The sequence below is a fragment of the Spermophilus citellus genome, assembly GCF_964194105.1.
Source record: "Spermophilus citellus genome assembly, contig: SCAFFOLD_549, whole genome shotgun sequence".
Classification (NCBI taxonomy): domain Eukaryota; kingdom Metazoa; phylum Chordata; class Mammalia; order Rodentia; family Sciuridae; genus Spermophilus; species Spermophilus citellus.
The window spans coordinates 1-17,193 of record NW_027673129.1 but is presented as its reverse complement, the minus strand read 5'-3'; the positions used below and the strand labels follow the sequence as shown (position 1 = coordinate 17,193).

Sequence of the window (17,193 nt, the reverse complement as noted above, 5' to 3'; positions counted from 1 at the left end):
CACCTAATTTTTCTCCCTGTGGAAACAGCTCTAAAACTATAGGAACATGATTTCCTTTTTTTTTTTTTTTAAGAGAGAGAGAGAGAATCTTTTAATATTTATTTTTTAGTTTTCGGCAGACACAACATCTCTGTTTGTATGTGGTGCTGAGGATGGAACCCGGGCCGCACGCATGCCAGCAAGCGCGCTACCGCTTGAGCCACATCCCCAGCCCATGATTTTCTTTTTAAAGAAAAAATGCAAAGGAAACAGGTGTGGGGAACAATCACAACAAAATTTTGGAAGTATCTGTCATAAAAACCAAATACATCTTTGAGGATTTACTTATTATCTTCAATATTCTAGAACACTTGAGGTTCTCATAGTCTGAGAGAAAAAGATATCCATTTTTTAAAAGCTTAATAATTAGCAAAAAAAATTCAAGAATGTATGGCACCAAAGTTAATTGCTTCATCTTATTTATCGTGACTCTACATCTGTGGGATAATATACGGACAGTGGGAAATGGGGGCTCCATGTAACCCAAGGGTTACTTTATCAAATAATATTCGTAAAGCAACCATCTCTCTCTCTCACACACACACACACACACACACCACTATAGGTTATAGATTTTGCAAAGCAGTGGTACTACCTGCCTCATATTGCCTGAAATTTCTACCTAAAAAACTTTACCCATAGTACTTAGATTATTTTGATTGGAATCTTAAATCTTCTTTCAAATTCAAAGCATTTTAAAATTAGACAAATATAAAATTCCATCACAGCTGTCCCAGGCCTTGTGATGATTTCAATTAAATCAAGGAACTCAACATGCATACTTATCATTACCTATATTTTAAGACTTGTGCATGGTATGATTGATTGAGTCAGAAAGAAAGCAGCACAAGGGAAGTCATCTTTACATATTGCCCAGTAAAAAAATTTGCAGCTACTCCTTTCTAAAAGAACTTTTTTTGTTTCCTACTCTAGACACTGATTTTGCAAAAGACCAATTCAAATTTCTCAAACTTTCTACCAAGAGAAATGCAGGAATCTCATCCTAAAGTGGGCAGAGCTGCAAGACAAGCGGAAACAAATCTGGATTTAAATCCTGGAGTGCTCTAGCACCCCAGTCTCATTTTCTATATCATTCAAATGCAGGGCTGCATACAGCCTCTTCAAGGTCCTTTTCATCGGTAGACTTCTGTGGTTAAAATACATCTCTTTTCGGATAAAAATTCACATAAGCCCTTGGGAAATTAACTAGCTGGGCTCGTCTAACATAGGGTAGGAGTGAATCTGGTTTCTTTTTGAAAAACCTTCCCGGGGATAAAAACCTCATGCCAGCAACAGAGCGCGCCCCAGCACCACGTATCTGCTCCAGCTCCCGGATTGGAGGAGCGCATTTTAGCGCTGCAGTCTAGATGCGCACAGTCCCGCCCAACAGCCAGAGGAGCCGGGCAGCGGAGGAAGAGGCCCGAAGGAGATCGTTGAGGGGTTGGGGGCGGGAGGGGGGTGGGGGATTCTGAGGCGCCAGTGGCCTGGAGTCTGGAAGGCCCTGAGCGGCGCCAGGCGACCGGCCTCGCCACAACTTGCCCAGACGAGACACGCTTCATCTTGCACCCTGGAAGAAGGAGTCCGCCCGCCTGCTCCTCGGCCTCCACGAGCCCCGCCTGAGCCAGCAGAGCCCCTGGGATCTGGGTCCCCTGAGACTCTCCGTCAGCCTGCAGCGCCCGGTACCCGCCCAGGAGCGCGCAGCTGGGGTAAGCCGAGGCCGGGGATGCGCCTAGGCGCCCGAGGGGGCCCGTCTTGGACAAGGGCATCTTGGAGCGTTTGAGACCGGGTCCTCCTCCCGCCTCTCCGGCAACGTTCCGCACCACTGCGGATCGCGGTGACGTGGCTGCCGCATCCCCCATCCCCACTTGCTTTCTAAGAAGGTGCCAAGGCCCCAGTGGACCCCGCATCCCTCTTTGTCTTTGCGGGTTCAGCAGGCCCGCGGTGCGATGCGCCGGGAAGCAAGACGCGGTGCAGGTCTAGGGGCTCTGCTGGGGCCCTGCCGGAGGGTCGGGAGACGGAGGGAACAGGAAAGCAATCCCCCTTCTTTCCTGTTCCGGCCATCTTGTGACAGAGCTTTGACCGAAGGGGCAAGGGTGGCGAACCGCAGATGCCCTAGATTGGAGTGGTGGCAGCGAACAGAGATGGGTGCCTCGGGCCTGCTCCCCTCCTCTCCAAGACCGCAGCGGCGGCGCGTGGGCCGCTTCCACGTTCTGCCCCGAGGCCTTTGATCCAGAACAAGGGTTGATCCCTCTAACACAAGGCGGAAAAAATAGGGACAGGAGTCCATGAGCTGACATCTCCTTAACTGAGCGCCTGATTCATAGTTCTTTAGTCAAATTCTGAACGCCCTCTCCGTGCCGATCCTGCGCTAGGTGTTGGGGATACATCAGTGAGCAAGAGAGACCACAGGCCCTTGTTCCCGCTGATCCTGCAGCCCAGTGGATGGAGCCCTCAGTCCACAGACCTGCCAGGTCGGTATCCTGATGCCCTTCAACAGATGGGGAAACTGAGGTCTAAGGCTGTCAGATTTATTCTAAATTAGACAGCAAGTAAAAGGAAGAATCAAAATTGTGAAACCCATCTATGTCTTTAAGACTTTTATGCTAGGCTGCAGTGAGTTGTTGATAGTTATTTTTTCCCAAAAACCTATTAGAAATTATCTGGCTGTGTGGTTTATACGAAACGCATGCTTTGTTTCCTGGTTGCTTTCCTGTGGGTTTATTTCTAGTTCACAATATTTTGTGCTAAAAATATTTGATATTATAACTTTGCTTTCAGTTACTCTGAATTGTATTTTCCTTTCTTCTGTTCACGTATTTGGCTATTAGGAAAGAAAAAAATTTTCCTGGTTGTTGGTCCAAGCAGGGACTCCCCGGTGGATTGAGGAATGTCTGGCTTTTCCTCAGCTCCTTGATCTCTGTGGTAACCACTGGCAGCCCCCAGAAGACCCCCAAAATGAGAGGCCTGAAGTCTACAAGTTGCTACTAGAAATATTTTAGTCTCTCCAGAAAATAATGCAACCCCCACACAAGTTTATAAGGTAAATACGATGGCCTTGTAAAAATTGGAGGGAAACTTGATGGCTGAAGTACCCCACCATCTGTTTTTTCCCTTCAGCATTTTGGCAGTGCATCTTTTTCAGAAGACAAACCTGGGGAGTTCTTTGGTTTGTACCTTTCTCAAAATGTTATGTTTAGGCTTCCAACCCATAAGAGAAGAAAAATTCCTTTAAAATGTATCTTGGATATAAGAAATCTTAAATTTTAATTTAAATAATTTTATTGTAGTATAATACATAAAATACAACCTTAATTTTAAGCATTCCATTCCATAAATTTTGATGAATGTATATTCTCTTGTAATCAGCCACAATCAAAATGTAGAATATTTCTACTACCCTAGATTTTCCTCTTGCCCTTTTTCCTCCATTTAATTTTACATTGTTTTGTTGCTACCTGTCTTGGAGGTTGTGCGTAAAAGATGAGGATGAATAGATATTTCTAATTTCAAAGCATAAGCTAGGACAATAGTGGATGGATAACCAGAGGATGGCAGCTAGGACCAAAAGTTCCTGGGATGTGGCTCCCCACTCCTGTTTTAAGGACATTGAGTGTCCAGCCCCCCAGGGATGGTGGTGCCCTGGGGAGCGGGCTGCTAGGAAGGCCCTCCCCGGGTGGACCAGTGTTGTCCACCCAGACTCATCCACGAGGTTTTTTTTTTTTTTTTTTTGGTCCCGCAGGGCGCTGGGCGCACGCTGACCGCGCGCTGGCCGGCGCGCCCTTTGCTCTGGGTCCGGCGGGGCGCTGCCATAGCAACGTCCTGGACGCCCAGACCTTGGCCTCCGCCGCCGCCGCCGCCGCCGCCGCCGCCGCCGCCAGGGACCTGGTCTTCTCTGGCTTCCCAGGGGTGTGGCGGCGGCGGCCCGGAAGCGGCTTGGGGCTGGTAGGCGAAGCCGAATCGCTCCTCTGATTAAAGCCTAGGCAGCGGACTGGCTCGCAAGCATGGTAAGAGGCGGGAAGCCTGAGTGTCCTGGATGACGGGTTGGGGCGGGGACCTCCCCAGTCCTCCTGCCCCCCACTTCTGCCTCTGATGCACTGTCTCTTCCTCCGCAGCCCTTCCAGAAGCACGTCTACTACCCTCTGGCCAGCGGCCTCGAGGGGCCCGACGCCTCTGCCTCTGCAGCAGCAGGCGCGGCCTCCATGGCCTGTGTGCCCCCCAGTGCGGCATCAGGCCCCCTGCCCTTCTTCCAGTTCCGGCCGCGACTGGAGAGTGTGGATTGGCGCCGGCTGAGCGCCATCGACGTGGACAAGGTGGCAGGGGCCGTGGACGTGCTAACGCTGCAGGAGAACATCATGAACATAACCTTCTGCAAACTGGAGGACGAGAAATGCCCACACTGCCAGTCGGGGGTGGACCCGGTGCTGCTGAAGCTCATCCGCCTGGCGCAGCTCACCATCGAGTACCTGATGCACTCGCAGGAGTTCCTCACCTCGCAGTTGCACAGCCTGGAGGAAAGGCTGCACCAGAGCCTGGGTGACTGTGAGCACAGCAAGCAGCTGCTCACCAAGCAGGCAGGGGAGATCAAGCTTCTCAAGGAGGAATGTAAACGCAGGAAGAAGATGATCTCTACTCAGCAGCTGATGATCGAGGCCAAAGCCAGCTATTACCAGGTGGGAAGCTGTACTGTGGTCACAGTCATAACCTTAAACAACCCAGTCCCCATTTAAGAGCTTTTTCCTATGGAATCATTCTTCCTTTTTAAAATTTGTACCATAACTCAGAAGACAGCACACTTAAGCAAAAAGCAGGCATTTAAACCAATAGAGAACATGGTTTATCTGCAGCTGGACAGGGAATTAATAATTAAATAACCAGCATCTGCAGTGCTTTATTGAAGTCGTCTAAATGCTGGTTGTTGAACCTATTTCCTCCTATCATGTCAAGAAAAATCAACCATGTACAAATTGCTGTTGAGGTCAGTCCCCAAATGGTCTGGAATATGGGCCATTTATAAAATTTTTTCTTATTAAAATTTTTTTGAACTATTCTCAAACTGACAGAATAATACAAAGAACTTTGATATACCCTTCACCCAGAGTCACCAATTATTAACATATGCCACATTTGCTATATTTCCTCCTATCTCCCTCTATATTATTACTTTTGAGCTGTTTTCATGGTGAGTTGTAGACTCCTAAATTTTTCAGAACAAGAAAATTCACTGACATAATTCACAGTATTTAAATAATCAAACATTTACATTCTTTTAGTCTTAATCTCCAACAATTAACGGTTAGATATTGAGCCCAGGATGGTAAATATTGCCATTTTGAGTTACCAGAAATCATTGTACAGGATGAATATCACTTCTCTGAAATGCTTAAAAGACTCCAGTTTTGTTTTGTTTTTTGATTCTAGAATATTTACATATACATTCTGAGATATCTTGAGAATGGGACTCAAGTCTAAACACAAATTTAATTCTTTCCTAGATACTTTATATGTGTAGTCTGAAAATCATTACAGTATTTTTAGTGTGCCTGCATTTTGACTGCAACCTGTCACATGGAGTCTGGTGTGGAATTTTCTACTTGTAGGGTCATGTCCACATACAAAACTTTCAGATTTGGAGCATTTCAGATTTTTGGATTAGGGATGCTTATTCTGTGTTAATTGGAGGAAGTGTGGTGTTTGATGAACATATCAAAGTAAGCAACACATTGATAAGATTGATTTCATACCTACTGTCTGGTGATTTTGGCTAAATGTTTTAGAAGTCTTCAGTGGGTTTAGGAACAGTGGAGCTGAAACAGGTGTGAATGTTGGGTGTAGGGCAGAGAACATGGTGTGGTTGGTATTGCGTAGGTATGTATCAAGTCATTTAACTCCTAAACCTCATTCTCCTGATCTGGAAACTGGGGACTTTGAATTGCATGAAATGAAGCATGTAGAGCATGGGGGACATCTGATGTGTGGATGGCACTCTATTTTTGGCTTCCCCTTACTAAACTGTGTGTGTGGTTTCTTTGAATCCTCAGACCTCTTTTAAGAGCTTAGTGAATAGTGGGGGCAAAGAAGGCAGAAGCTACAGAGCAGGTACTACAGGAAATGGTGATGCAGGATGGGGTGTTAGAGGACTCAGAATGACGGTCACGTAAGCTGGCTGTGGTCTCCGTGGTATAATCATTGTAACTCCGGGTTCTTAAGGTAGGAATATTTGATTGGTAATAAAATTAGGGAAAGTCACCTATATTGCTTAGTAATTTGACTACTATGCAATTATAAACTTGTATTTATATAGTTTTACTTTAAATTTTGTCGTGCTGAGGATTGAAGCTAGGGTCTCCTGTGAGGTAGGCAAAGCACTCTACCACTGAGCTATATCCCCATGCATGAATTGTATTTAATAGAGACCTCCCAACAACTGGAGAAGTCAGACAGCCATGTGTAAAGGCCAGTGTGTACACTGACTTATCAAGTTAGTTCTTCAGATTTAAAAATGCAAGTATGATGCTTGCCAGTGGACTGCAACAGAACTAAGATTCAAAGACTTTTTGCTGATTGCTCTCCATGTCACAGCAACAGAAGGAGATTTTGGAATCTGTCAGTGAGCTTGTGTTCCTGATTCCAATTATACAACCCCATGGAGTTGAGATGAGTGTTGGGGAGTAAAAAAAAGCATACAATTTGTAATAAAAGGTATGTGAATTAAAATGGAAATTGATAGTATTGCAACTTAATGTATCTGAGCTTTGATTTCTTCATGGATAAAGTGGTTGCCTTGGAAATTAAGTAAGAGAAGGATGTAATAGGGTCTATCTCTGGGTAGGCACAAGTGGAAATATTGGTTCTTTTATCTACTATTCCCAGCTATTAGAGAAACCTTAAAATTTTTTTTTTTGGTAAAATGAATTCTCATGTTAATTTCTTTACATAACATGTTTTTCATTTTTTTAATCATTTTGAAGAGAATTTTTTTTTTTACAGTACTGGGGATTGGACCCAGTGGCATTCTGCCACTGAGCTATATCTTCAGCCATTTTTTTTTTTTGAGACATACTTTTCTTTATTTTTAGGCTAAATTCTAAGTTGCCTAAGCGCCTTGAATTTGTGATCCTCTTGTGCAGCCACCTGAGTAGCTGGGATTACAGGTGTGGCCCACCATACCCACCTATTGGGTGGGATTTTTTAACAAGACATTTATGTGTTTTACATAATAAACTACATTTTTAAAAATATCTTTATTTTATTTTTATGTGGTGCTGAGGATCAAACCCAGTGCCTCATGTATGCCAGGCGAGCCCTAAACTACATTCTTAAACTAATGGTATTGAACATATTCTAATCTTGGTGTTGTTAAGGAATGAGTATCAGATTTCTATCTATGAATAGTACATAGCTCCTCAATTTTAATTCATTGTTCCTTTTTTTTTGAGGGAGACTCTTTCCAAATAGAAGCTTATATAATTTATCTGTATCAAATTCATATATGCATATATGTATATAAATACACACATACACATATCACATACATACATAACTGTCTTTTTAGGAAAATTCAAAACGTTTTAAAGAATAAAAATTTAAATCATTTACAAAAGAAATTATAATTGTTTTGTTAATGGGGAAATTTGATTCCAGGATATGTAGCATTCCTTTTTGCCTTTGTCTCTGAAGGGGACCCTAATTACTTCTAAGTGTAATAAATAGGACTCCTTGACCTCCTGCTTCTTCATTGTAAGAAACAATCTATTATTAAATTTCTAATTTTAATTTCAGTCCTAGTAGATTAAATAGCCTTGGCTTTGGGGGCTGATAGATCCTGGTTCACTCCCCAACCACTCTCAGCAGGGTATTATGGTAATGGTATGAAGAAGTTGGCATGTATTGGGCACCATAATCAGGAACCATTTATACTACTGTTATCTGAAATGTGGGCATCAGCTATCACTAACTTGGAGTTAGTGCTAGGAACTGACTCCCATGCTAGGGACAGCCTTGGAAATTCGGTGAGAGCAAACATTTTAAATATATATAAATATATTTAAATCATTTTTGAGCATAGAAATGATAACCTTTTAAAGCTGCTGTTGCAGACTGTCATCTCAAAGGTCATATTTGGCCTGCAGACCTTTTGGGTTTGGTCTGTGTAGTATTTAACTTTTTGGGAAGCTGTGGTTTGGTAGTTTTCAATTCACCCTACTCTCCCCCCATGGTCTCGGACTTAGCTGCCAGCGGTACCTTAAAGATTCCGATTCCAGAGGTGTGGAGTGAGGCATCTTCCCTTGTTAGGAAACAGACCATACCTTTCTGATGCCTGGTATCAGGGGACTGTCGCACAGAGAATATTCTTCTGGAAAACCTGAGTGAATGAATGGGTCTGACCATGCACGGACTCTGCATCCCCTGGCCCTAAGAAGAACCGTAGGTGCAGATATATTTAGCTTTTTTTTTTTTTTTTTTTTTGGGGGGGGGGGTCCTGGGGAATCGTTACAGGACCATGGATGTGCTAGGCAAACACTGCATCACTGTACATCCCAAACCCCAGACAGATTTGTTGAAGGCCCAAGTACTTACTTTTAGACTGTAAAATATTCCATAAGTTAGGCGGCCATCAGCCATTACAAAGATGAAAGACAGGGTGTGAATAGTGTTTTACTGGTGGACGGATTTCATTGCGTGGCCTGTTTCACGTAGCCTGGCATGTGAACCGCTCTAACGTGAACCCGGAAGTGTGCTGTTGCTCTTCCGGGTCAGGCTACCCGGAATCCCGGAATGGGCTCCTGTGTTCCTGCTAGGTCCTGTGCTCCTGCCGGCTCCTGCCTTCACAGACGAAGGTTAGGACGCTCTCTGGGGTCTAAGTGGGTTCAGATCCATCTCTACTTGCAAGTACTAGACCTTGACAAGTTGCTTAACTTCTTTGTGCCTCAGTTTCTAGTCTGGGGAATGGAAACACTGTCGAACCTCAAAACAGTTGTTCATGGGGATTGGGTGACACAGGGCCTGGCATATAGGTTTTAGTTAAAACCTGGGGTTGTTGAAAAAAAAAATGTTGTCGTGCAAAACACATGGCCAGAATTGAGTTTTTATAATATGTGAGAAATCACAACGGCCAGTTTTCTTTTTTTCCCTCCCCTTAGGCAGAAAATCCAAAGCCTGAACTCTGGCCTGACAAAAGTATGAGGCAAACTATGTTATCAGTTTCACAGAAGTTGTGATCTCGTTCTCATATGGCTCATCTTTGTCTCCATTTCCCTTTGCTTCAAGAAATCACGGGAATCGGGTAGTAAAGATTGGAAAAAATAAAGGATGCCTACTTTTTGAAGGTTTTATTTTTCTGGGTGTGTATGTTGTATATGGCTTAAAGGTGTAAGGGTGTTAATAGTAGCAATGTGTAGGGTCTTTTTTCCTCAACATTTTATTAAAAAAAAAAAAAAACTTTAAACATTCAGAAAAACTGAAACAACTCTACAGTGAATACCCAAATGTAGAGAGTTTAAAAAACAAAACAAAACATTCTTTTTTAAATAAAAACTAATAATGGGGCTGGGGCTGGGGCTCAGGGGTAGAGAGCTCGCTGCATGTGCAAGGTGCTGGGTTCTATCCTCAGCGCCACATAAAAATAAATAAAGGTATTGTGTCCAACTACAACTAAAAAAAAATTTAAAAAAAAAAACTAATAATGGGATTATAAAAAGACAAAAAACTGCCATAGACTCATATAACAGGCACCATATCTACCTTTTATATTTAACTCATGCTGGTATTTTGCTATATTTCCATCCACTCTTTTTGGGAAAGGGTAAGGTTTTGTTTAAGATTTTAGAAATAAATAATTTTCCCTACATGCATTCCCAGAGGAAATCTCTGCTTGTCTGAATCTTTTCTCCTTTATGTTTTTTAATTCAAAATATTTTTGTGAACATACATATATTCACAAGAGAATGCTTTTAAGCTTGAAAACTTTATATAAATGATATCATACCTGAATTAATCTGCTAGGTCTTCCATAACAAAATACTACATAGGGTTGGGGGTGTCACTCAGTTGTAGAGCACTTGCCTAGCACATGTGAGGCATTGGATTTGATCCTCAGCACCACATAGAAATAACTTAATTTTTTTTAAAAAAGGTATTATGTCCATCTATAACTAACAAATAATATTTTTAAAAATTACCTGTGATTTGGTGACTTAAACAACAAAAATGTATTTTCATGAATTTTGGGAGGCTGGATGCCCAAGATCAAATCAAGGTGTTAGTGGGGGTTCATTTCTGGTAATACCTCTCTTCCTGGTTTGTATATAGTCCCCTTCTCATTGTGGGCTCACACAGCCTTTTCTCTGTGTGTGGAGATGGAGACCCCTGCTGTCCCTTCCTCTTGGAAGGACACCAGTCCTATCACACCAAGGCTCTACCCACCCTATGTCCTTATTTAACCTTAATCATTTCCTTAAAGGGTACATCTCCAAGTAGTCACACTGGAGGTTGGTGCCTCTTTCCTGGTTTTGAGTCAGACTTTCCAAGTTGTAACATTACCATTTTCTCACTCAACTGTACTTTCTTACTGTTTTTTTTTTTTTTTAATGGGTTCTGTATTTATGCTCTTACCCATACCTCAACACCTCCATTCTTGAGTTCTTTAGTTTGATCCCTTTCTTTGTGGATTGGATTGTCCAAATGATTTTTCTTACCAATAGAGCCTATGAATGCTGAATTCTCTCAATTCTTCCAAATTTGAAAGATATATTGATTGGGTGAATATTCTTAGGTCACACTTTCCCTCTGAACTTTGTAGATATGGTTCTTTTGTCTCCTGGCAGTAGATGTAGCTGTGAGAAAATGAATGGGCCTCTGCTTTTCCTTCTTGGGGCTGATTTGCTTTTTCTACCTAAGAAATTCCTTCTTTCTGTCAAAGCCTAGTAGTGTAGTAAGGTATGTCTTGGTACTGAGGATCTGTCTGCAAATTACAGCCTTTATTTTATTTCAGGGAAATTCTCTTGTATTCAGTCTTTGAATTTTGTTTCATTTATGGGCCCTCTATTTCTGGAAGATCAATTATCAGTGTTGAATTGGCTTTGTCAGTTCTTTTGTCAGAAGTTAGCTTCTGACTGATTAGTTTAGTCTCTGTCCTTTGATCTGCATTCGCCATGATTACTGATTTATTGAACTCAGCATTTCCTTCAGTTAGTGACTCCATTTCAATAATGTCCTGGGCTGGGGATGTGGCTCGAGCAGTAGTGTGCTCACCTGGCATGCGTGCGGCCCGGGTTCGATCCTCAGCACCACATACAAAGATGTGTGTCTGCCGAGAATTAAAAAATAAAATAAATATTAAAAATTCTCTCTCTCTCTCTCTCTCTCTCTCTCTCTCTCTCTCCCTCCCTCCCTCCCTCCCTCCCTCTCACTCTTCTCTTTTTAAAAAAAAAGTCCTATTGCTTTTTTAAAAAAATTTGTTCTATGATGATGTCTTAGTTCTGATTTTGCTTTTTGTATGTTTTTATCTTTCTTTTTTCAACTTATTCTATTTTATCAAATATCTTATTTTTATAGTATGCATGCTTCCCTTGTGTTTTGTGTTCTGTGAAGGGAATGAAGAAATTGTGAAGAATATCTTTGTTGCTCCTGGGATTTATAGCCCTCCCCCACCAGTAATCTTTACCTTTGCATTCCATGTTTTTTCTTGATTCTCTTTCCTATCCCGCTTCCCTCCCCATACCTCCTTTCTTCTCCTTCACCCCCACTCCTTTTGATTGGGTGGTGTGTTAGCCTCCTCCCCAATATTACTACCCCATTTTTTTCATCTTATCTATGTTTGGCATCCTTCTGAAATCTTCTGTGTTTGCAAATGGAGCAGCATTACAGCTTGAAGATGGAATATTCCATGTCCTGGTTTACTGTTGCCTAAGGGAACTGGGGTGTTGGAAAGACTGCTGTACTGTTAGGACACCTTTTGGCTTGCATGCTGGGTTGGGCTGGGAGAGTGGGAGAGGCGTGGCTTCCTCCTCTTTCCCTTTTTCTAGTGCAGTGTACAGGCCTAGAGCCAGTATTTACATCAGAGTCAATGTGGGCAATCCCTCAAGTCCTGTGGGTGAACCAGAGCACTTAACATGAACAGAGAAGTCTGAAAAGATGCTTTAAAGTTCTCAACAATGCTGAGATATATGCCAGAATGCTAGTGTTTTAAGCCAAAATCTGAAGTCTGATATAACTAGACTAATTAAGAGTAAGGTGGCCTAGCAAATAGAAGAACATGTTACATGACCCAACAGGGAGGAAAACAGCAAAGTCCAAAGGGAGAGAATCTGCAGGACCAGTGTTTGATTGCTTTAGCAAAAGGATAGCAATGAAAAAAGGAGAGAGAGAGGGGAGCCTATAGACTAGAAGACATTCAAAAACCATAACAACAATTGCAGGAGATGGACCTTATTTGTATCCTATTTCAAAACAACCAAAATTTTTTTCTTGGACAAAATGTGAAATTTAGGGGAAAGATAAAATAATGTTGGATATTTATTAAGTCCTTCATTTTCACATGTTGAAAGGCGGAGTAATGATATTATGATTTCTATTATGATATTAGAATTATGGTATTATGATTAAAAGAAGGCCCACATCTTTTAAAGACATATTCTGAAATATTCGCAAGTGAAATTTATGAATTTCATAATTCACTTCAGAGTGATCCAGGAATGGGAATATAAATGAAACAAGCTGAATTTTGGCCTAAAATTCAAATCAGTGTAAAAGTAGAAGAATAGAAATTTTTGGTAGAATTGACTTTTTCCCCCTTAGAAAAATTCATTTTTTAGATCAAACATTTCCAGACATTGTTCAATTATATGTTAATGCTGTACTCAGAGGATGAAGCCATGAATAGGAAAGACAGTCTGGGAAGCTACTTTTTAAGAACCTAGAGGGACTGAAAAGGAAACAAGCAATAATGAAATAAATGTGAAAATATTATCTGGTGAGATGTACAGTTGTGAAAACAAGACAGTGTAACGTGACAGAGATTGGCAGGAGGTTCTTCAGGGAAGGCCTTGTTCAGGGTATGATTGCCCCCAGGGTAGAGGATGCTCAATGAATGATGTCTTGAGTGTCAAGAAGGTTCCAAGGCTCTGAGGTTGGCATGCTAGAGGGACAGAAAGAAGCCACATGGCTGGCGTGTAATGAACAATTTAGGAGTGACAGAGTAGAAACCACCATGCTAATGGGAACTGTGTCCGGAGTTCCAGAAAGCTCCAGAAGAACTATTTTATCTGTCAAGAGATAGTCGTTGAGTTTGGGAAGGATGCAGTAGTTTTACATTTGTCTTTTTAATCACGCTTTTAGTGTACTTGCTAGGATGGTGTGTTTTGGGGAGAAAACCCCCAAGGGGTAGTGCTTCGGGTCTGAATTTGCAATTAGGTGAAAAGACTGGATTCTGACACATGGATTTGTGCTTTCTCCTTTTCAGTGCCATTTCTGTGAGAAGGCCTTTATGAACCAAGCTTATCTACAAAGCCACATTCAACGCCGCCACCCTGATGATTCTCACCTTGGTAAGGAGTGAGTGCTGTCTCACAGCTGTTTTCTTTCTGCTCTTCCCCCCTTTTTTTTCCCTCAGTGAGACATGGTCCAGTGTGTTTCTTGATCCTTTTAAAAGAAAGATTCATCATCTTCGTTGATTCAGTAAGTAAATATTGAGCCCCTGCCATGTGCGTGCAGTATTCTAGGTGCTAAGAATATGACCAGAAGCCCAACAGAGGAGTCCTGCTCTCTTGAGTCTGTGTTCTAAAGGAGGGGCTGAAGAATCAAACAAATAAAAGAGGGAATTTTTCAAGTGATGACAAGTGAGAAGAGGGTAATAAAACAGGCACATGGGAGAGAGGGTGGCCAGGTGGTCATCAAAGGCCTTGCTGAGGAGGCCATATCTATCAGGGATCAGAATGATGAAGAGGTTCCAGCCTGGTGAGAATCAGAGAAGAGTATCCCAGGTGTAGGAAACACTGATTGTAAGGGGCAGGAGGGCAGGCAAGACAGCATGTTTGAGGGACAGAAAGGAGGCTGGAGGAGTGAGTAAGGTAGCAGCATGTGGCGAACCCAGAGGGGCAGAGGCCAGACCTCGGGAGGCTGGCAAGGCCTTGTCTGGAATATGGATGTCTTTAGAAGTGTTGTGGGAAGCCACTAGAGGATTTTAAGTAGGGAAGGATGGTGATCTCATTTGTACCTTAAAGCACTCTTCTATCTATGGGTAGAAGATAGTTTGTAGGAGCAACAGTGGGGCAGAAAGGAGGAGTGCACAGCTGCCCAGGTGAGAGAAGATGATAGCCTGAACCAGATGTCACAGGGCAGAGGAAGAGATAAAAATATAAAGGAAATGTTTAGACACAGAACCTATAGAGATGTGACTCAGCATGAGAGCAAGAGAAGATGCAAAGATGACCCTGTTTTTTTGTCCTCATGTTTGAGTAAGCGGCGGTGATGTTTACTGTGATGGAGTGCTGGAGGTAGGAAGTGGTTTGAGTGCAGAGGAAGAGACTAGAAAGTTTGTGTTGGCCATGGGTATGTTTCCATCACACAGGCAGTAGACATGCAGATGGTGTTCTGAAGATCTGTGTGTCCGGAAAGAGAAAGACCCAGACTGGAGGTAGGACTCTGGGATTCATTGAAGGAAAGCTTGGCTGGCTCATGTCACCTAGATAGAGATCAAAAGACCCAAGCCAGCCCACCAGTAGGAAGGGCAAGTGGAGTGTGAGAAATAACATCTTTGGGCATTATGGAAACCGAAGGAAAAAGTATTTCATAAAGGAGGCAATGGTCAGGTGTATCAATAGTTTTTGAGGCACAGAGTAAGATACAGTTGGAAAATTGACCATTGTTGTCAAGATAGTTGTTGGTACCTTGAATTGGTGGAAACAAAAGCCCAATTTCGGTGAGCTGAGCTGAGAATCACGAAGTGGTCCTATTGAACACAGGCGTTGATGTCAATAACATTTGCTGGGAGGGAGACATGAGGCATAATCTGGACCAAAATATGGGAGCAATGTGACGATTTTGTTTCATTTGGTGTGAGAGGTACTGTGTTTGGGTGCTGGGAGATGAAGATGCAAGAGAGAGGAGGGGATTCTGTGGCTTACCAAGGGACCAAGTTTTCTTCTATTTCAGTGTTCTCAAAAGCAAAAAATGTAGGATCTCTTTCTCCACGAGCAGACCAAAGCATTCTGCTGCAGTAACCCACAGGAATTCTTACTACAATCTTAAGTGTTTTTAGTATCTAGATATGTTACTCCTTCGTTTTGGGCCAGTCTGTTTCTGTTTTTGCCCATCACAGGTAAATAGATTTGTTTAAGGAATTGCTAAGCTTTGCAGAAACAAAATAAAATTCCATTTATAAGTCACAGACCACTGCTAGAATATAGCAATATATTGAAAAAATGGGAAAGATGAAATATTTTAATTAACCTACCATTCTTCAGTGTGAAACTGACCTTCTTTCTTTTCTGTTTCAGTATCTTACTCTATCTCATACTCGTTTCAGAGAGTATTTCAGCCTCTGAAATGAGTATTATCTCTTCAGGTCATCTTTGAGATTCTGACTTTCTACTTTGGTTTCCATACCTTTCATGTCTACACTCACAGACACATGTATATCCATTCAGTCATGTGTACATCTTCATGTAAGTACATGTACATAAATAAGTATTCTTCCCTTCACTTGTTGCTTCTTTTTACTACTTTTCAGTTTCTCGCTTCTGCCCTAGTGACAGGGTACTGCCTGAGTTTGCATTCTGAATGCCAGCCCTCTGCTTGTATTAGCACTGATGGGTCTTCAGGAGAGTTCGGTGGGAGCCAGAAGGATGGTGGCCTTAGTGATTTCAGCATGGTGGCACTTGCAGGGAAAGCCCTTGTTTTCCTTCTCTGATTGAGACAGGCATCTTAAAGAAGAGCCCAGAGTGCCATTGGGTCAAAGTGACTGGGATTATTCCTTGTCAGCTTTATTGCTCCATGAACAGGGCTCTCATACTGTCTCTGTAGAATAATCCAGCCTCAGTATGGTGGCTGAAAGAATCTGCTAAAAGTAACTCGTTGTCCAAACATATGAAGGGCTCCAAATAAACACTAAGGAGCAAAACTGAGCTCATAGCATGCAACAAGTAATAATATCCCAAGTAAGAGCAGTGTCCTTTGCTGAATCTGTAGAACTGTGCCTTGTAAGTTTTCAGATGAGTTTCATAAGAGATGGTGTTTTAACAACATTTTCCATTACAACAGAGTATAAAACAAAGGCTCAGACGGACAAGCTCCAGAAGGAGGTGGACATGTTGAAGGAGCAGCTGCAGCTTACCAAGTCTCAGTTAGAGACTGCTCAGCACGCTCACGCAATCAGATTCTCTAAGGTAGGCTGCAAAATTCTGAACTAATGGTCTACTAATTATAATTAACTATGTAATTCAGTTGTGCCATGGACTCTACTAAAAATACAAGACACTTGAGAGTTTGTAGGGCACAATAAAATGTGATTGCATTTTGTGTTGTTAAGCTACTCTTTAGTATCTTATTCCAAAGCACATTGCTAGAAATATAGTTCTCTATTTTTAAAATAGGTGAAATTCACACAGCATACAGTTAATTTTTTGGTCTTAAAAACCTTACGTTTATTATCTTATGTTACGTTTTTTGAGTTGGAAGTCTGATAAGTCTCACTGCCAAAAATCAAGGGGTTAGCAGGGCCACCTTTCTTATTGGAGGCCAGGGGAAGACACTATTCTTTGCTTATTTGGGTTGTTGGCAGAATTTGGGTTTCTTGCAGTTGTGGAATGGAGATATCTACTTTCTTGCTGGCTATGCACTGAGGGAAGCACCTAATTTCCCTGTGAGGCATCTGTACTTGGCTTATGGCCCTCTGACTACATATTCAGAGCCATCAGCATTGGGTCAAGTACCTCTTGTGCATCAGAACTCTCATTCTTTCTTCTCATCCATGTGTCAGCCCTGGTGGGTGCTTGGAAGGTCCTGTTCAGAGTTACTCAGGGTTTCCTGTGGGGGAAAGAGGACTGCGATGTTATTAGTTCTGACCACTGTGGATTGGAGTAGGTACACTATGGGTACCAGCTATGTCATCTCTGATCCACAGAGGATTGGCCTCAGTATACTTAGTGGAAAGAGAGA

The 17,193-nt window shown here is 42.3% G+C and overlaps 1 protein-coding gene across 1 annotated transcript; it reads left to right on the top strand.

Moving 5' to 3' along the window:
• Nucleotides 1-1,452: 1,452 nt before the first annotated feature.
• Nucleotides 1,453-16,421, top strand: LOC308640067 (cilium assembly protein DZIP1-like; the record flags this gene model as incomplete). The annotated part of the gene is made up of 7 exons (XM_081312118.1): nucleotides 1,453-1,745; nucleotides 2,412-2,510; nucleotides 2,868-3,079; nucleotides 3,779-4,043; nucleotides 4,152-4,709; nucleotides 13,499-13,583; nucleotides 16,297-16,421. Coding segments are annotated over exons 4-7 (771 nt in total), but the record flags the coding sequence as incomplete, so codon positions are not given.
• Nucleotides 16,422-17,193: the final 772 nt, after the last annotated feature.